Source organism: Purpureocillium lilacinum, assembly GCF_023168085.1.
Source record: "Purpureocillium lilacinum CBS 284.36 DNA, scaffold_1, whole genome shotgun sequence".
NCBI classification, from domain to species: Eukaryota; Fungi; Ascomycota; class Sordariomycetes; order Hypocreales; family Ophiocordycipitaceae; genus Purpureocillium; species Purpureocillium lilacinum.
Genome location: NW_027072111.1, coordinates 2,412,379 through 2,432,631, shown reverse-complemented (window position 1 = coordinate 2,432,631; position 20,253 = coordinate 2,412,379). Strand labels below are relative to the sequence as shown.

The following is a 20,253-nucleotide window of genomic DNA, read 5'->3' as shown; positions in this document are numbered from 1 at the left end:
CGTAGGAAGCCTCTCCACAGACACCGCAGTTGTCTGCCTGCCTGTCCCGAGTCACTTCACATGTCTGTGGCGCATCACTCATCCATGTCCATGCGCCCGCGAGCCAACAGCTGCCGATCAAACCGGCACAGCCCGCCCTCTCTGCCGACCCTCGTTGCTCTCGGAAAACTCCAGGTCCGCATTATTTACGCCCTCTCGTCTCATGGACCTCATTAAAGTTACACGTCTATCGTCGTACATTGTACATGGTATCAAGCATCATTTACCCCATACGCCGCCCAACTCCCACCTCCCATGCTGCCCATCACGCAATGTGACAAGAGGACGACTGGTTCGACGGAACCACGTCGTGTCGAGCCCAGTCCCTCACGAAAATCAAAAGGTCGCGCTCGACCTGGATGTGACCGGGCGAGGTGATTCGGGTGTGTGCATCAATGGAAAGTAGTAAGATTGGTAGAAAGTCGCAACGCCAGCCATTGCAAGCTGCTTGGCGGCTAACAAAGGACGAACGAGCCGTCACGCGGCGTCTTCCTGTTGCTTCCTCCCGACTGCTGGTCCATTTGTTTTTGTACATTCGCGCCCATCGAGTATGGCGCTACAAGCCGTCTGTCTGTCTTGGTGTCGCACCACAATCTCATCGCTCGTGATCAAATGCGCCGAGTCGTCTGCGCATCGCATTCGTACACAACTAGCCTCGCCTGGGTCGTTTCTCGCGCTCACTCGCAAGGTTGCCCACTCCCTCCTCGCTGCGGCGCTTGTGCCCGCGATCGTCTCGGCCTTCTCGTCGCTCTTCAGGAGGCCGGTTGCCCCCGTCTCTCGGTCCTCCACGGCCGCTGCTTCGATGGCCGCTGCCGCCTGCGGCCCATTCGTCCCCTGGCCTGGGCCCGCCGGAACGATCGTTACCGCGGTAGCCCGCTTCCCGTCCCATCGGAGCATCTCTCGCCCCAGGAGGGGCTAAGCCCATGGCATCGCGGCTGCTGCCGTCTCTGCCGCGCTCCTTCGCACTGCCTTCCGGCCCACCCATTGACCGTCTCTCGCGGTAGTCGCGGTGCTCCTTTGGCTCACCTTCACGGGGCGGACGTGGGCTGCGCTCACGCTCGCGTTCCCGACTGCTTCGTCTCGATGATCGGCTCGGGCGGTCGGTTCTGCTGTCCCTTTCGGTGCGATGCTCCCTTCTAGACGGGCCTTCCGCTCCGTTTGCTGGACCACGATTCGCCGACTCTGGCCAGCCCATGTCTTGTCGTTCTTGTCCGGGCGTGGTCGCTGGAGAGCCGCCCGTAAGGACTTGTGCATCCGAATTACCCAGCAGCTGTCGTGGCTGGCGAGGGCCGCTCATCCTGCCCATGTCAGGGCCGCCGCCCTGGGACTGCTGTAGCATGTTGTTGATACCGACTAGTTGCCGTCTGTTGCCTCCTCCGCGAGGCCGGTCATTGACAGATGACGGACCAGTTGGCACACCAGCCTCTGCCGGGGGAGGACCCATGTTTCCTCGAGGACCGGGGGCAGGCCTGTCGCCGGCGTTCGGATATCGGCTGTGGCTATGCGCGGGTGGTCCTGCAGGTGGCTGATGGGGCGGTCCAGATGGCCCCATCTGAGCAAGCCGATCAGGGTGAACTCCGCCTGAAGTAGGAGTGGCATTGGCCGAATTGGGTGTTTGGAAGTCCGACCCAGGTCCAAAGTTTCGTTTTCGATCAGAGTGTGGCCCGCCCGGCGTTCCTGATGGCGTCGCGGGACCTGGACCATGTTCGTAGCCACCACGATGGCCTCGCCCAGATGCCGGGCCCGTAGGAGGGAGACGGTCCGGAGAAGGCGCTCGTGGGGTCTCTGGCCCGGCCAGGCGACCATCAGGTCGGCCCGGAGTTCCCGACGGTCCCTGGTGGCCACCCCGAGCAAAGTTTCTGCCGCGACCGCGCGGCCCTGATGGGATATCCGACGTCGAAGGGATCGGGTTCAGCCTTCCGTAGTTCTGGTCTTGATGAGGCAGTCTCCCTTCTGGATCCGGGCCGCGAGGCCCCGCACGGGGGAAATTAGAGGCATCGCGCATAGGTTCCATGGCGCCTCTAACATCGCCTTCGCGCTCAGCTGGTCGTTCACCCCGGAAGCCTGCGCTGGGGATCGGTGATCGGTCACGAGGGTCTCTTCCGGGTCCACCTCGAGGATCTTGTGGGAAGGGCCTGCCTTGGCGTTCATCATGACGTCCCCGCGGAGGGCCTTGATCTTGGCCGTATCGAGGACGCCCTGGCGATGGCTGTCTGGGACCTCTATCACGCGTCTCATCCCTTGGTAGCCGGCCGGGAGGCATCTGGGCACCATCCTTTCGGTCATCGATGAGCGCAGCGCGCGCGGGATTCACGGACTCCATGACATCTGCTGGGGGCTGCCCTCGACCTCTGGCGTGATCGGGCTCAGGCCGGCGTGGTCCCCGCTCTGAGCTGTCCTGTGCGAACAGCGCTGCCCTCTCGGGGTTCATCGCAGGCTCCGGCGGCGGATTTGAGGCAGGTGGTGCTTGGGCTGGCTGACTCGGTTCGTCATGGCGTTCTGTGAGTCGTCCGACCCGTGCCTCACGATGCGGCCGTTCTCGCTCATGTTGTCCAGGCCGAGGAGGCAGGTCGTGGCGGACATCGCCTGGGCTATCCATTGAGCGTCGGTCGGGATGCTCGCGCGGCGGTCTCCCGGGCCGATCCTGCTCAACGGGCCGATCGCGAGCGTCGCGTGGCTCCCTGCTGTCTCGACCATCTCGCGGAACTTCTCGAGGAGGTCGTGGCTCACGCGTGTCTCGAGGATCACGGCGTTCATGAGCCCTCGGCTGTCCGAAGCGCTCCGAAGGAAGGTGTGTCGGGATTGGCACATCGGGTCTGCTCGGAAGATTGTGAGCAGTCGGGCGATCTGGAAGCTTGTGACTCCGTGTGTCAGGTTTGGCCTGGCCTGGGCCAGGTCGGGGGGTTGAGCTCCGGGATGGGCCCGAGGTCTCGTCCTTCCTTGATGTCGAATCCCTGGTCGAGCCCTGCGGTCTCGATGGCAGGGCCTCCTTGGGCGTTCCAGTGCTGGAGCGGCCCTTGCTGTCCCTACCGTCCCGGACTTCACCGTCCTCTTCATCCAAGGCAATGGGCCTGTTCGTGGAGGGCCTGTAATAGTCAGATTTACGACGCTATCGTTTTCTCTGCCTCGGGCAGACATACTTGGGCGGCTTGGGCTTAAAGTCGGGAGCATTTGGTCGCAATCTTGACGCTGACGATCTGTCGGCTTCAGATTGCGGGCCGGGAGCCTAAATTTGTGTTAGTGCGCGGTGGACAACTCGGGGCGGAGCACTCACGGCGTTGGATCTGAAGGCCTGGACCATCATCCAATTGGCCTTCTTCTGTTGCAGTTGGGACATGGCGCCTTGCGCTGCGACGGAAAGGTCGACTCGGCCACCTTCTTCGCTGTCAGGGGTTTCCTTGGCGGCCGCTTCTCGCTTCGTGATCTTCTGCAGCTGTGTCGTGAACTGGGATGCCATGAAGTCGACGGCAGGGAAGTAGTTCAGAACGGCCTTTAGAACAGTAATGGCGTTTCGGATGTGCATCCACTCAGAGCCGCCGAGGCAGTTCTTCAGCGCCGTGTTGATGTTCTTGTGCCACCGGAACAGCATGTCTCGGAATTGGGCATGCTCAACGAAGGTCTCGGGCTTCCCTTGCTCATTGACAGTGAGAGCGAAACCGAGTCGAGGCTGGTCGCTGGGGCCTTTCGCCTCTTTGTCGTACGGGCCGAGGCGAGGAGCGTCTTTGGCTGCCTTGGTATCCTTCTTGTCGTCTTCAAGAGGGACATTCTTGTGCCATCGCGACAGGTCTTCCAGGATGAGCTTCAGAAACCGGCCCAAGTTCTCCGCTTCGCGCACGGTGCACGTGAATATCAGCGTACGCAGCCGATTTGCGTTGAACAGTCGATCAAGGAATGCCATGTATTTGAAGACCGGGGCGTTCCATTCGTGCAGGGCCTTGATGAAGCGATATGTGTATTCTGCGTCCGCAGGAGAAAGGAGGAGTCGTGGCAGAACACATTGCTCTAGGAGGATGTCGGCAATAGCTTCGGGTTTGGCATCGGGATTAGGGAAGGACGTCTGGAACTGCTTGGTCAAGTAAAACTTCCACTTGGCCTTGCGAAGCCCATGGCCGCTCAACTCGGCGATCATATCGTCGGAAGTGTCCATGAGCTCCTTCTTTCTTTGCGCTTTGCGGTCCAGACCCCTGCGCGTCATATCGGAGCGATCGTTGGAGATGGCGTGCCACTCTGCCATGAGTTTGTTGCGCTCATCCACATAGGCCTTTTCGGGAAAGCAGAGGTCTCCCAGCTGCAAAGCCCAGAACGTCGCGTAGAGCTCCGGGGTCATCTTCTCCCAGACTTCGGGCTTGACGGTGTCTCGGATAGCCTCTACGACTGGCTGCAACGCAGTCGACGCCGTATATGAGAGCGAGGTGTCGTCCGTCTTCTGCGGTCGAGCGGTGTTAGCTCCGGTGTTGTCGGTTGTAACGTTCGAGTCAGGTCCTACTTGTTGGTCCGCCGCGTCTACGGCCTCCGATGAAGACGAATCCTTGACCGCCGAACCCTGAGGTTTGGCGTCAGACATGCTCACATCCCCTTCCTTGTCGACCACCGGCTTGGCATTCTCGCTCGTCTCGCGCTTTGACTTGGGGGACTTCCAGGGAAACATCTGCTGTGCCAGGCTGGCTCGCCCAATCAGAAAAGCAACATCCACACTCAAGCCAAATGACTTGATGAGCGCCGGCACCGATGGCACCATTGCGTCGAACTCCTGGGCGTCGAGATTGCTCCAGAGGAAGTCGAGATATTGGATCAGGGTCTGCTGTGAGTCGTCGATGATTGAGGAAAGGTATTTGATGTGAGCCTCGTCTTCAGGCACCCGGTAAATGGCCGCTTGTCGATACTGAGCCAGATTGACGAGCAGGCGGGCGGCAAGCTTAGAGTCGGACAGAGCCTGCATGAGACGAGCCGAGCTCTTGATATTTTCGAATCGCTTGTCTTGGGCGCGGATGAGTGTCTGCCGCCGAAGCAAGGCTCCACCAGCCATGCCTAGAATCTGGTCGTCTGTGAAATCGATAGCGTCGACGATGCCGCCCATCGAGGTGACAAACTCCTTCAAAATGATGAGATCTGTGGAATTGCCGTGAAAAAGCTGCTCGTCGACATATTTCAGGACCGGGATGGGGTCCAGCGTCGGGTACCGCCGAAAGACTTTGCCGCAGAATCTTGACAGGGCCTGGAGCCACTTGCTGGTTGTGAGGGCGTGGTTCTCCTGTGTGCGACTTCGCGATTTGCCCAGCGAGTTCATCAAGGACCATACGAGCACATCGTAAGAAAGGTCGGTGAAGTATTTTGCACATTCCACGAACGCCTCGATCAAGTTCGAGTAGACTTCCAGCTGTTCAAAGGCGACCTTGAACACGATGCCGGGGGAGGCGTAGCTCGTCTTGGCAAGGCGCTTCGCCATCTCGCTCAAGTTGGTGAGGGAAACACGCTTCATCGTGGCCCTTGTCTCGGACGCTGACTTGGCGAAGGCCAATTTCATGGCCGGCAGGCGAGATGTCTGGCCCTCGAACCATTCTGCGTACATGGAGTAGCGCGTAGTGAGCGAGAACTGCTTGACGAGGTCCCACACTGCGCCCACTACCGAGCCATTGGCCTTGGTGTGACTGAGAGCAGGAAGTAAGAGGCGGCGAAGGAGATCCTGCCAACGTGCACGGTTGGCGTCTGACTGATCCTCTGCCAGGCTTTTGGCGCCAATACTGGCAAGCTTGGAGAGCAGGACCTCGTCCTTGCCGATGTTGACGCCGGAGATGTTGAGAAGCGTGCTGCAAAGGGTGAAAACATCATCCACTGTCTGGCAGACAGGTACGTTATCCGACCATTCATCCCAGTAGAAATGGTAGCTCTGATTCTCGTTGGTATCAGACTTGTCAGGGAATGGCCAGCGCCAACTTTTCTTGATGGGAAGCGGATGGAGTCGCACACTGCCCTTGGGCATGCCCGTCTGGTCGATGTCGGGAACGTTCTTGGTCGGGAAGTCGGTGGTGACCGTCGTTGGTGATGGCCGGCATTCGTTGAATACCTTGCTCAGGCAAACATGCAAGATGCGATGCACGCGTTGGAGAACCTCCGGGCAAACCTCTGTGACCCAAGGAAAGCGGCCGATCAGGAAGAGCGACTCGGGCAGAGCGCCAATTGTCAGGAGCTGGATGAGAAGAGCCACCTTTTGCTCCAGTGGAGCTGGCAGCTTGTTCTTCTCGTCGACTTCAGCGTCCTGTTTCTTCTGTTCAGACTCCGTCTTTTTAGCGGGCTCCCTCTTTGCAATGCTCGACGCTGCCGGATTGTCATCGTCGCCTTGAGGGAGGACGCCAGCCATGAGGAGTGCGTTCATCTGGCCACCTCGGGACGCCTGCTCTGCTTTTGCGAGCTTCTCCGCTTGCTCCTCACGGACTTTGTCCATGTCCGCATCGGCAGGTGACAGGTGAGGGTACAGGTCGGTCAGCGACAGAAATCCAATCTTGATGAGAAGAGCGGCCAGGTAGAGGAGATTGGCGGGCAGGACATCCTCCTGGTCCCGCATCTCAGAGTTGTAGAAGCGTAGCTTGAAGCCGAGCAGTTGCGCAGCCACGCGGTTTCCAGGGGCAGGGAGAGTTTTCGTCTCTTCAATCCACTTGCGCTCGGCATCCGCCGTGGCGTCTCCGCTTTCGTTGCCATTACTTATGAGGCGTTCGAGATGCTTCTCCGTCACCCGTCTCCCGCCGAGCTCGAAGAAAGCCGCAAGATGCACCTCGCGGGCGCGATCCCAGAACGCGGTATCACGCTCCAGCTTGCGCTGTGCGTTTCGTTCCTCATCCTCTTCAGCGGTTGACCAATGCGGGTAGTCAGGTTCCGCCCACATTGGCAAGCCGCCGATGAAGGGCGAACCGTCGTTGTCGCGCTTGGATGGCCACCAAGAGCTGATCCTCAGGAATTTGACGAAAAACTTGTATTGCTTGATAAGCACGGCAGCCGAAACGTCCAAGGTGACGTCGAGTGTCCGCCCAACGTCGAGGTCAAAGGTACCAATGAGCGCCTTGATCTTCTCAAAGGTCTTGCCGGGAGCGGGCGGGGGAACGCTGTTGGTCGAAAAGAGCTCGGTGATGAGCTTGGAGTAGCCTTCAGACTCCTCACGGAGGAGGTTGTAGTTGGCTTGGCGGTAGAGGAGGTTGGTGGCCTGCCGAACTCCCAGCCTGGCAAACGTGTCCCTGATGAGGCCAAGTTGCTGAAGGAGGGGTGCGTCGAGAACTTCCCGCATTAACGCCGGAGAGACAGCGGTTGCAACGAGGAAGTCGCGGAGAGCTGGACGGTAAAGGTCCATGTTGTTGTCCAGTACGACGGAGAGCGTGTCGAGAAAGAGGGTGTGTGGCGCAAACACGTAGGAATCCTTAATTACGTCCGACGTTTGCTCCCCGAGAATGTCTTTGACGCACGTTCCCGCGTCGGCGGCATCTATCCTGCCAGCTACCACGGCGTGGATGAATTCTTGGAATAGAGTTGAGAGTTCCGTGATGTCCACGTCTTCCCGCGACTGGATGCCGTGTGTGACGATCTCCTGTCGGCCCCGTTCGTTCCAAGCCCGGACTCTGTCATCGGTGAGGTTCTCGTAGTGGTAGTTTGGGTTGACGGGCTCCGCAGTTTGCTTCGAAGCAGGGGCATTTGGGGGCGGAGGAGCTATCTGTTTGGCTGGGACTGGCGAGGACGAAGGCTTCTGCTGCTTGGTTGCCGTCGGCGATAAGGGTCTTCCTTGCGTAGGATTGCTTGCGCTCCGAGAGGGCGTGGGCGTCTGCTGATTCTGTGTGCCGGAGGGCGCGTTCTGAGGGCCAGAATCTCTCCGCCCATGGCCATGGGTCGAGTCACGTCGCTGGAAGCTGCCCCCTCGGTGGCCGCCACGAGGTCGGCTGCCGTTTCTATTGTTGGCATCGTCTCTGTCGTGCTGGCCCAGACTGGAGTCGCTCGGACGGTGTGGAGATGGTCGCCCGCCTTCGCCCGAAGGCCGGTCGGGTCGCTTGCGCTTGGGGGGCATGATCGCGACGACGACGACTCGTTTGCACGCTTCGAACCCTCGTTATCTCATTTGCGGCAGAGGGCGGTTGACAGGTCGGAAAAAGCCGGCGGCCCGCTTCTCGGGAAGAGAACAGAGGCAAGCAGAGGCGATAGGGACCGAGAGAGGATTGCGATGAGGCTTGCTCAACGCCTCGGTGGTGGTAGAAAAGAATCGCGGAAGGACAGGAAAAACGCCCAAGTCGGGCTCGAAGTGGTGTGAAGCGGAACCAAACGTGCAATGATCGGAGAAGGTCGTCCAGCTGGCGCTGCTCAAGACGACGGCGATGTCTCTGCAGCTCGTACACGCGACTGAGTCGAACTGTCGGACAGCTGGCGACGCGAGGGGGGTGGGAAAGACGATGCTCCAACAAAGGGAAGCGATACGAAGAGGTGAAGCTCCACGTCCACGGCCAGCCTTGCGAGGATCCACTTGCGCAACAGCGTTGAAGGCTGCAGTGCACGGACCAGTCGCGCCGTATTATGTCAGCCGGCTCAATGGCTGTCGCGCGATTGTGCCTGAGCTGTCAATCGCAGTCCGCTGGAGGGCAGCCGTAGTCACGTGACCCTTCCCATCTCCGGCTCCGGGGAGACGAGAGTGCCAGAGCGCCACTGGGGTCGCCTTTGACACTCCCAATTGGTTGGTTGAGTCACATCTCTGTCCTCTATGAGCAGGATCTGAGAATTGCGCCATTCAAAGAATCTCAGCCCGCTAACACCTCGACATTGACTCTAGACGTGGCAGTTACCGGCTGCTCTTCAAGGGTCGTTGCTGCATTAGGGATATTCGGATACTCTTCCGGCCCTCTACTGTGTTTTTTGCAAGCGTCATCTTGTTTCATCATATCCATACCAGACTCTACGCCGCTCCTCCGTTGTCGGGCTCAGCAACGGCCGAGTGAGGCCCCTCACAACACAAAAATGGCCCAGGAAACAGTCACGCCCGCCAACGGCAATGGTCGGACACAATACGGTCAGTAGCACACGCGTTCATTATCCTGTCAAAGTCTGTGTTGCCGTCGTCCTGCCTGGCGTCTCACACATGGCAAAGACACCCATGTGAATGAGAATGGTGGCTGAATACCTGCAAGAAAGAACGCAATCCCAGCCAGAGAACCCATTTGCGGCTCTCATCCCCGACCAGCAGATAGCGATCATCCCCGAGTTCACCCTTGAGTCGGGTATCACGCTTTACAATGTCCCTGTCGCATACACGACGCGGGGCAGACTATCCGCCAACGCCGACAACGCCATGGTCATCTGTCATGCGCTCACTGGCAGCGCCGACGTGAGCGACTGGTGGGGACCGCTGCTTGGAGGGCCCGGGCGTGTCTTTGACACGTCTAGGTTCTTTGTCGTGTGCATGAACAGCCTGGGCAGCCCGTACGGCACGGCGAGCCCCGTCACGGCCAAGGACGGCGACCCTGCCAAGGGACGTTATGGACCAGAGTTTCCCTTGACGACCATCCGCGACGATGTCAAGTGAGTGTCATTGGTCGCATCCGTGTTGACTCGGCTGACCCATCCGTGACAGCTTGCACAAATTGCTCCTCGACGACCTCGGCGTCAAGCAGGTGGCCGCCGTAATCGGCGGATCCCTCGGCGGCATGTTCGTGCTGGAGTGGGCGTACTTTGGCAAAGACTACATCCGGTGCATCGTGCCCATCGCCACGTCGAGCCGGCACAGCGCGTGGGGCATCAGCTGGGGCGAAGCGCAGAGGCAGAGCATCTATGCGGACCCCAAGTACGACGACGGGTACTACCCCTTTGACGACCCGCCGTCGACGGGCCTGGGCGCCGCACGCATGTCGGCGCTCCTGACGTACCGTAGCCGCAACTCGTTCGAGGCTCGCTTCGGGCGCAACATCCCCGACCCTTCCAAGGTGCAAACCATCCGCGAGCGGCCGCGGCCCAGCACGCCGTCCGAGGCGCACTTCCACATCCACAACGACGGCCACAACGTCAAGCGGACGGCGCTTTCGCGTACGAGCAGCGGGGCGAGCGGCTCCCCGGAGACGCCGGGGGCACAGGGATCTGGAGGAGCCGCAGCGACGGCGGCACAGAGTGCAACGCCTGCGGAGTCGCCTGATCCTCAGTTCCACGGTCCACAAAAGGGCAGCCTCACCGGGGGTGAGAAGCTGCCGACGTCGACGTACTTTTCGGCGCAGTCGTACCTGCGATACCAGGGGACAAAGTTCGTCAAGCGCTTTGACGGCAACTGCTACATCGCCATGACGCGGAAGCTGGACACGCACGACGTGTCGCGAAACAGGGCGGCGACCATCGCCGAGGCGCTAGCGCTGATTGAGCAGCCAACACTGGTGCTGGGCATCGAGAGCGACGGTCTTTTTACCTTCGCCGAGCAAGAGGAGATTGCGCAGCACGTCAAAGACGCGCGGCTGGAGCGCATCGACAGCCCCGAGGGCCACGATGCGTTCCTTCTGCAGTTTGAGCAGGTGAACAGCTACATCCTGGCGTTCCTTAAAGAGGTTCTACCGGATATTATGAGCCAGGCGGGTAGCGCGCCTGAGGAGACGGGCGTCGGACAGCTGACCAAGTCGAGCACGTTTGGTGAGGCTGAGGTCGAGGACATTACCGCGTGGTGAACCTTTAGGCCTGAACAAAACGACGGACTGGAAGTAAAAAATACAGACGAGTTGGAAACCTGGATGTACATACCATGGCGGGTTAGACCGCTCGGGCCTTGTTAGGACTGCACAATTAATGGCATGGTAGACCATGGTTGCCGCATCTCAAACGGGAGCGTCGGTAACCATCTCGGCAAGCAGATCCTGTCCCGTCGGGTTTCAGGGGTCATCAACTCCACCAGCCCATCACCGAAGTGTCGCGACCGATGAGTCTTTGAGTAGAATGGCATCACGACGGTCCGCGTGGCGTTTGTCGTGCCCATAAACTGCAAGCGTCGACGCTCACGCCAAGCTCGAAGGCCCCAGCACTAAATCAACGTGCTCACCGAGCACGGAATACTCCGCAGATGCTTTTCCAGATGCCGCACTCGCAAGGCAGGGATGTGAGAGACGGTGCCCAGTAACGTGGCGCGCCCGCTCCCGCGGCCCGCTGCCGTATCTGCAATGGAGGCATGGAACTTCAGCACTGCCTCGCCTCGGCCGCGCCCACGCACAACGTGTTCGCCAAGATCCGCATAGGGGCGCATTCCCAGCCCCCTGGCGCCCGTGTCATGCCACGGACAATACATTGTACGTAAACAATGGACCGCGGCCTTGCCAAGGACCGGAGATGATGACAGCGCGCTGACGGTACATTTCACAAGGCAGAGGTCCACCAGCGCTCGGCAATCAGAGACATGGCACGGTCCCGCTGGTATCGCGTCCGTTTCAGTGTGATTCACGTCGCAGATGCTTGACAGATTGGCGGTGATAGGCTGGCAACAAAGGCAAACGTCCCGGGATGCTGGAACACGTCGAGCGACGGCCGGGTCACAGGGGGCGAAGGGAATGGGGAGTTTCAGGGTCCGCGCACAAGGGTTGTTGTGCTTGCCAACAAACGCTCACCGGCTCCCGTAACCATCCCACGCGCCTCGCACGGCTTAACCTTTACTTCGGTGACAGTGCCGCCGGTTGTGGGCGGACGCACGAGGGCGGGTTTGCGACAATGATGATGATGGCGCAATGGGAAACCCAATGATCGCTCGAAAACAGGCCAGCAGCGCAAAGCGTGATCCGTGAATACGGTCGCCAAGCTGTCGTTGGGGTTCGTGTAGGGCGGGCGAGAGCGTGCTTCGTACGAGAATGAGCAGAGGCGGCCCTCGGTCTTACTGTACTGTTGGGGCAATCCTGTACTTTCGCTCCGCACAGAGTGCCGCCCAAAACCGAAGGCAATTTGGAACCTCCGCAGGAACTGGTGATAGTCACTGGTGGCGACGACGATACGGGGGTCAGTCTGTCGGCCGCTCGTCGAAACGAAACGCGGCCCAACGACGCACCATGAGAGTAAAGTTTGCAAACACTCGTTGTTTCTATGCGAGACGAGGGATGGATGGATGCGAAGATGGATGGCGGGCGGTGAGAGATTGATGAATGATTGATTGATTGACAGGCCCGATTGACTGATTGATTGATTGCGGCTGAATTGGCCTCGGGGTTCCTTTGCGCTTCCATCCGGGCGCCTCCTCGTCCAAGCCGGGCGGCCGCAGAAATGGTGGTGTTCTGGAAGGCCGCCAGAAGCTCGCCCAGGCGCCGGAAAATGTCTCCACGGGGCCTAGCGGCTGATGTTAGTGGGTGGGACCCCTGTAGGGGCGCATGGGGCCCCCTCCGTCCTCGGTGACTCGCCGCGGTCGCTGACGCAGGCACTTGCGGTGCCCTGGGCCCCCACCTGGCTGCGCGGGCTGCCCACCAGAGCCAGCCGGGCCCCTCGCCCGCCGGCGGCGTCCCTCTGCGCGTAATCGAGAGCACCAAGGAGGTCCCGTCCCGGCAATAATGACTCGGGGCGTCAGCCACAGGGCCTGCGCCGATCCGCCATCTCCGTCGCCGTCGCCGTCGCCGTCGCCGTCAGACTCGACAACCGTGGTGTGTTTCGAGAGGGAAAGCAAGCACATGGCGACTGACCGCAATGCATGCATGCATGCATGCCCCATGATCCATCCATCCCCTCTCCTCCTCCCGCGTCAGGCCAGCAGCACGCACGCACACGGGCGGCTCCATCCACTCGCTCCCAGCAGCCCCTCTGTACCAAGTCCTGTGCTGCAATGGGTCCCCCTGCTTCCCTCAACTCCATCCATCCATCCAGGTTCCAATTGGAAGCCAAGCCCCCGCCAGCCCCCAGGGCACAGCACCACAGCGCAGCACAGCACAGGCACCTGCTGTACCGGGCAAGGTATTGGGCCGCCCGAGGGCTCCAATCCTTCTGCGCCGCCTTCTAGCACTGCAGCCCACCCCGCTAAAAGTCCGTCCCCACGCCCTGCCGTTTGTCATCTGCAGCCAGCCAGCGGGGCTTCCAAGGGCTCGCAGAGCGCGGGCAGCGCAGCGCAGACTGACCTATGGAGTGGAGGGTGGAGGCTCGCTCGCCCGACCCGAAGCATCCAGCCGGGCATATCCACCCACCCATCCATCGTCCATCCATGCACTGGGCCGGTCCCTCTCCCTCGCCCAGCGACGGACAGACTGCCTGAGCCGCTTCCTCCTCTGCTCAACTTGAAACACCGCGCAACTTCAACTCGCATTCCGTCCTGCCTTTCCGCCCGCACGCCGCGACGACGCCGTCGTTCGATCTGCCCGCAGAGTCGACTGACGATTGCTTTGTCTGCCCTGCCTCAGACGGGTCCCGATTCGAGCCCCCGACACCAGCCGTTCTCGCTCCCGGCCTGCCAGTTCCTCTGCGCATTGACGACCAAGCGACTGGGGCATAACGCAATCGGTCCTCCACCTCGACGGTCGATCATCGCACTCACGACCGCACGCACGTACACCCTCGCAACTCCAGTCCTATTGCTGGGACTGCTTCAACGGACGCCGCGTTCGACTGTTCGACTGTTCGACTCCATGAGCAAGACAAGTCACCGTCGCTGCCTCCGAGTCTCCATGTCGCCTTAGACCCCAGCGCGAAATCACTCATCTGTCATTGTCTCACCCGCGCCGAGCGACCCTGACCCGCGTCCCGCTTCTCATGTTGCCGACCGTGGGCACGGATAGCCTTTGCTGGTGACAGTCGCAACGTCGCCGCCTGCGCCATGGCGGGCTCTGTCGACGATATGCTGCCCCCGCCCATGGCCTCGACGATTCGCGAGCGGACCCTGGGCGGGAACCGCGCCTTTCACAACTTCTACAACGACTACTCTCACATACCCGATCCCAACCTACGAAGACGGCTCGCCTTGTCCGAGATTGACAAGGTACCCTTTGGACTATACCGTACGTCGCCCCCCCTGCCTTTCCGATGCGAGATGCTAACTTGTCGTGCAGATGTTCGCGCAGTATTAGTTGCCGGTGTCGGCTTTCTCCTAGATTCTTACGACATCTTTGCCATCAACCTCATCACAACGCTCTTGGGCATGGTCTTTTGGAGCGGCAACGACGATGGCAACGGATACGGAGGAAACGGTGGGGTCCTGCCCGACACGACCAACCAAGCCCTCAAGGCCTCCACCAGTGCCGGCATCGTCATCGGCATGATCCTCTTTGGCTGGTTGGCAGAGTAAGCGGCCTCTCCTGATCTAGACCTAGACGAGCCAACTGCTGACATCGCTTCCTAGCGCTCTCGGCCGCCGCCGAATGTACGGTATAGAACTCGCCATCATCATTTTCTGCACCTTTTGCTGTGCTCTCGTCTCTGCGAGCCCGTCTGTGAGCGCCTCGGCGCTTCTAATCTTCTGGCGCGTGGTTATGGTAGGTCTCACGTTATACCAGCGCCCAATAAGGGAAGCGAGCTGACACGGGCCAGGGGATTGGAATTGGTGGCGACTATCCGCTATCATCCGTCATTACTTCGGAGTGAGTTGTACCGAGTCTCTGCTGGCAACTTGATGCTGACGTGCCGCAGATTTGCCCCGACTCGCTGGCGTGGCGCCATGATCGCTGCCGTCTTCTCCATGCAGGGCTTTGGCCTGCTCATGTCGTCCGTGGTTGCCCTCATTACCACCGTCGCCTTCAAGGACGCGTACATCAACATCAAGGACGAGACGCAGTGCGACACAGCCTGCCGAATAGCTGCCGACCGGTCCTGGCGCATTATCGTCGGTGTGGGCGCCATCCCTGCGTGCCTCGCGCTGTACTACCGCATCACCATTCCCGAGACGCCACGATACACCTTTGACGTCCAGCACGACGTCGAAAAGGCCGATGCCGACATCCGAGCCTACGTGCAGAGCAAGGCCAGTGGCGACTACGAAGCCAACCGTAACTCGGGAGCTAGGGTGGCCGAGACAAGCCTCAATGTCCCACGAGCATCCTGGGCTGATGTCTTTGCGTATTTCGGCCAGTGGAAGAACCTCAAGGTGCTCATCGGGACGACGCTGTCTTGGTTCTTCTTGGTGAGTGAACGGAGATTGCCCGCCGCTGACGCCAGACATGCTGACTTGGGCGCAGGACCTGGCGTTCTACGGCCTTGGATTAAACAGCAGCATCGTTTTGCACGCTATAGGATACGCCACCGGCAACAACATGTACGACAAGCTGTACAACCAGGCTGTCGGCATGATCATCCTATCCTGCGCTGGCTCTATCCCTGGATACTGGACGGCAGTCTTCACCATCGACACTGTGGGCCGCAAGCCGCTTCAAATTTTTGGTTTCCTGTTTTTGACCATCATATTCTGCATCCTGGGATTCAGGCTTAAACACTTGAGCGAGGGGGCGATGCTTGCGCTCTACATCATCGGGCAGTTCTTGTTCAACGCAGGTCCTAACACGACAACCTTTGTCGTCCCGGGCGAGTGCTTCCCGACGCGGTACCGATCGAGCGGCCATGGACTGTCAGCGGCCATGGGAAAGATTGGCGCCATCGTCGCTCAGGTCATCAGCATCCCATTGCTGAAGCGAGGACCGGGAAGTGAGGGTTGCGTTGGAAACGCCTGTTCGCCCAATCTCGATGGTCTCCTCAAGCTATTTGCCTTGTTCATGCTGTTGGGCACCCTGGTTTCCTTCCTTATCCCCGAAACCAAGGGAGTAACTTTGGAGGAGCTGTCTGGGGAGTCGAGAACCAGCTACAACGCTGGCTGCAACGGAAGCATCAGCTTGGGCTCACCCAAATTGCGGGCTTGGAATCCGTTCCATGGTGGGCAACCGGCTGGCTTTATCTACCCCCGGACGCACGCGGGAGCTTTCGCCAAGTCAAAGCGGTCGTCACGGTCGGGGGTCGTGGCATCGCCGGAGCTCGCCGACGAGAATTCCCGGCAACAGAAGACGCGATTCTGGCGACGGCATCGAAAGGCTCGTAGCACCAGCGACGGATCCACCGAACTTGCTCTGCGGGAACGAAATGGCGCAAACGGCCAAGCGGATGGCGCATCAGCAGACGGGGCAGGGAGCACGACCAGCCAGACGATGCTGCACCAGCAGCAACTGCCGACATGGGGCGCGGGCTGGGGCAGAATCGACCGAGGCGGCCCACCGCAGGTGGCTGGCAACATGCAACTGCAGGACGTGGGCATGTTGCTGCGGCCCAACTAGGGAGTGCATATGATGTGTGTGGTTGAAGACAGCGGACATGGTTGGGCGTTGGGTTCATGCATTTGCACTTTGCTTTCGGGCGCTACACGGGGGCACAGGGCCATGGGGACACCACTAGACGATGATACCTCTACATGCATTTCCACTGTTAGATTAAGGGTATTGGACAGCTAGAGAGGCTGTAGGATGACCAAGATGAATATATGACTGCGATGGCATATGCCACTCTGAAGATGCACGAGACCGCAAGTCTACAGCGTGACGGGAACTCGGCGTCAATTAAACAAAGGAGCCGCCATCGACGTGTAACATGCGATACGTCTACCTCAGTGAGCCATGGATCGCGGAGCACAATTCCTATGCAACCAAGAATAGATGGGATAACCTCTTACGGGACATCTGATATCTTTTCGTTGCAACCCATGTCCGTAGCTCACTTCACCTTGTTGGTTGCGTTCTCTTTCCAACAACTAGCCTCGTAACATGACCGCCGGGTGCTTGACACAACACGAAGAAAGGCCCGAGTTGTATAGGGCGGTGTTTGTACATCGTTCCGTTCCCGTGTGGTGGAGGTGCCGTTACACCGTGACAGTCGGGTGCTTCGGGTGGCAAGGGCCACCACCACTGCTGCCTGTCTCATGTGCAATATCGTCCACCACACCCCATGCAGTCCGTGTCCTCAGCCGGTGAAATCGACGGCAGGGCAATGAGAACAGTATAGCTTATAGCTTCGTACACTGGCTCTGACGTTGGAAATAACGCGGCCCCCTTTCCTGGGCATGGAGCATCCGGCTTATCATGAAACTGGACTAAACAGTGGGTTGCACAACTCTGACGAGGACGGGAGATCGCGGAGAAAACTGATTTGAAAGTAAAGTCAATTTTGCGGTTAAACGCGGGTTTCCCTACACCTAATACTCCGTCCGTTTGAATACATTTTTTCGCTGAAATTGCAGCACACACACACACACATGCGGGCGCAAGTTGTAAGATGTCTCCATATAAGCACAAATGTCCGACCGAAGCCAAGCCAAGCCGCCACCCACTTCCTCTCCCATATCGGTGCCACGATGGGCGAGCATTTAGCCTGAGTCTCGTGTGTCAGCAGGATCCCGTTCCTCTATAGCTTTCCACTCTCTGGTGTGTCCCGCGAGGAACAGAGAACCAGAGCACGTGTATGTGCTTGCCGCGCGTTGAATCTCCCGCGGAGATGGGCAAGGTAAGGGTGTGCTCGGCAGGACCGGAGCGAAGGGGGAGGGTGAAGGGGAGCGAAAGGGGAGGAGTCGGGGCTCACATTTGCACTCGCCGCACGTGTCCATGGCGTCGGAGCGGAACTCGCCGCTGTCGGTGCAGCCGGAGTGGATGTTGGACGCGCTGCAGAAGTTCTGGACCTTGGACGGGCAGTAGAAGCGGCGGTTGGTGTTGATGGCCTCGGCCTGCTTGGCCTGCTGGGCCTGCTGGGCCGGGGCGGCGCTGACGCCCGAGGCGGCGAGGAGGAGGACGGAGACGAGAGCGGTGGCGAAGGACTGTAAGGCGGCGACGATGGTCAGTTTAGGTTTTGCGACGGGCTGGTGTACGCGACGCGGGGTCCATCGCGTGGTGACGTCGTTGTTGCCGGGATGAACCTCGGGGGCAGGGCTCGTGATATCTATCGTGCAGGGAGGGTACGGACCTTCATTGTGACTGTGACTTGACTTGAGGTGAACTCGTGGAAGATGCGGAAAGACTAGGTGGCGTGATTCAAATCAAGAATAGATCTTCACAACGCTGACGACGATGACGATATGTAGCGACTGGAGAGGTGAGCGTGTTTGATGGGATGATGTCTTTGGGGCGACAGACGCGGGTTATCAGCAAGAAAGAGCGGGCTGCTGGTCAAGGGGGCGTGGCGTGCGTGCGTGTTTCGTGCAGAGGCAAGACTGGTTCGGGAGATCGACGCCCTTTTTGTCTTCTTCCTCCTCCTCCATGGCGGGCGAGGGGCAGCACCCGTCTAGATATATCTTGCGTGTCTTAGGGTAGCAGCAGCAGCAGCAGCAGCAGCAGCAGCGAGAGGGCCGCTCAGGCCCCAGGCGCGCCCAGGCCAGGGCAGACATTTACTGATGTCTGAGATGCAGGAGGGGGTGGCCAGGTGTTCATCGCCGCCGCCGCCGCCGGTCGGCGAGGAAGAGGCACGGGCGGAAGGGGGTGGCGATGGGAATTGTTTGTCTGTCCCGCAAGGGCGGCGGCGGCCTGGGAGATTGCGCGTGTCTTGGATCGTCGGGTGTGTATGGCTGTGGTGGTGGCGTGTGGTGTTTGCACGGACGGACAGCGGGCACCGGGAACGCAGCCAAGGCCCAAGGGGGGGAAGAAAAACTGGCTTTCAAGCGAAGAGCCTGGAAAAGAAACGAAGGCCCAGGAAAAGAAAGGAAAGAAGAACGACTCCAGACCTCTTCCAATGTCTCTCCGGGGATGCTTGGCGGAGTACGAAGGGGGGAGTGGGCGCCTGGCTGGGCTTGGGATGGGATGGGATGCGAGCAGCGCCTCACGAACGGCGAGTTCCAGCCGCAATGTGAATTCCACGGCCGGCCCGGACAGCGTCAACTACGACGCATTGTGGCCTTGGAAGGAGAGAGGGGGCGCGCGCGTTGGTGCGCTGGGATGTCTTAGACGCCTCTCTCTTCCTCTCTCTCTCTCTCTCTCTCTTCGCGCACGCCTCGGCAGGCCGCCGCGCGCCAAAATGTCTTGGAACTCGGACCAGGCCTGACCAAGCCAGGTCAGGCACGCAACACCAACGCATCACGCGCAAATGTGGAAGACGGCCGGGCGCTGCTCCTACAGCTGCTGAAAACTACCGGTTAAACGCAGTAGCACAGTACTGCATCTCTCACTAATGATACCGTAATGATAGTAGCAACACCAGTAATTAACAAACTCCATAGTCATAAGAATAGCAGACGGAGGCCCACCGTTCGCAGGAATGGCCGAGAACGCCCCCAACGACGGGAACAACAGAGGCCGTTCGTCGTCGCCGTGGAGCAAAACACGTTTACCATCGGGAAGAATTAGCATTTTTTTGCTTCAGATTGCGCGGGTCAAGCACGCTGCGCTCTGCGTCCAGTCGTCGGCACGAGTCTCTATGTCTCCGATGGTCCACGAGGGCGGTGCGGGATGGGCGTCTGGTGTCCATCGAACAGAACGAAACCGATAGCGTGCATGGAGCACGGAGCAGTCGGTTTTTTTGCTCGGCATGGCCCATTAAACACATACATGATTTATTACATATCTACATGTAGAATCCCGGCTCAACCTGTCGTGAAAAATAGGGTCTTTGACTTACAAGAGACCCCGAGTCCCGGTTCTGGGCCCTGTCCTGCTGTAAGTCAAATAATACCCACCACCCAACGCGCGGCTGCCAGGTGACGGTCTCTTATTAACCTAAGATTTGAGGCGATCGGTGAGCGCGGGTTTTGCCATGATGAGCGCGAGTCGCCCGTATATTGCCTACAGAGCATGTCAAATTTCGAGGAGATTTGGAGCACGGCTGTTGCGTAGGTCCGCGCCGCCCAACAGACCGACCGGTAGGTATTACTGACATTGCATTATGCCAGGTCTCCAAGTTGCTTGGTGAATGCCATCTGCTTTCCCTCTCGGCCCATCGCGCGCTATGAGCGCGCGTTTGTTCTCATAACGCGCACCCAAACCGCCGCGTATGCCAACTGAGACCTCATGTCTCACAGCCAGCTCAATCAACCCACACACAGCCGGCCGGCTCTCCCCGGGTGCCCTGTCAGGCGGCCGGCCACGAGTCTGCTCCCGCCGTCGGGTTCCCCCTTGGAACAAAGCCCCCCTCTGCGTCTAAAAATATCAACACATTGCCGACCTTGCGGGCGTGCGTGTGCAGCAGTCAGTCCGTATGGAGACTCGTATGCGTGTCTCCGTTCCCATGACTGTTGGACGGGCTGGCCTAGCTTGGGAAAAAAGGGGGGCGTGCACATTGTGCCTGAGCCTCGTGAGTCGTGACCAGGAGGAA

General features: G+C 59.5%; 4 protein-coding genes across 4 annotated transcripts; 2 read left to right on the top strand and 2 right to left on the bottom strand.

Annotated features, from left to right (window-relative positions):
- Positions 1–1,950: 1,950 nt before the first annotated feature.
- PLICBS_000459 (THO complex subunit 2) lies at positions 1,951–8,083 on the bottom strand (the record flags this gene model as incomplete). The annotated part of the gene is made up of 6 exons (XM_065599607.1): positions 1,951–2,261; positions 2,358–2,427; positions 2,521–2,900; positions 3,070–3,125; positions 3,180–3,265; positions 3,314–8,083. 6 exons carry the CDS (start codon positions 8,081–8,083, stop codon positions 1,951–1,953), a joined length of 5,673 nt encoding a protein of 1,890 aa, XP_065455679.1.
- A 1,086-nt stretch (positions 8,084–9,169) lies between these two features.
- Positions 9,170–10,706, top strand: PLICBS_000458 (homoserine O-acetyltransferase; the record flags this gene model as incomplete). Its single annotated transcript, XM_018318546.1, has 2 exons — positions 9,170–9,582; positions 9,635–10,706. The coding sequence occupies 2 exons, from the start codon at positions 9,170–9,172 to the stop codon at positions 10,704–10,706; spliced, it is 1,485 nt and encodes a 494-aa protein (XP_018184071.1).
- A 3,101-nt stretch (positions 10,707–13,807) lies between these two features.
- PLICBS_000457 (uncharacterized protein) lies at positions 13,808–16,244 on the top strand (the record flags this gene model as incomplete). The annotated part of the gene is made up of 6 exons (XM_018318547.1): positions 13,808–13,988; positions 14,040–14,271; positions 14,330–14,462; positions 14,518–14,567; positions 14,617–15,106; positions 15,162–16,244. The coding sequence occupies 6 exons, from the start codon at positions 13,808–13,810 to the stop codon at positions 16,242–16,244; spliced, it is 2,169 nt and encodes a 722-aa protein (XP_018184072.1).
- A 1,082-nt stretch (positions 16,245–17,326) lies between these two features.
- PLICBS_000456 (uncharacterized protein) lies at positions 17,327–17,922 on the bottom strand (the record flags this gene model as incomplete). Its single annotated transcript, XM_065599606.1, has 3 exons — positions 17,327–17,331; positions 17,539–17,770; positions 17,917–17,922. The coding sequence occupies 3 exons, from the start codon at positions 17,920–17,922 to the stop codon at positions 17,327–17,329; spliced, it is 243 nt and encodes an 80-aa protein (XP_065455678.1).
- Between the last annotated feature and the right edge of the window lie 2,331 nt (positions 17,923–20,253).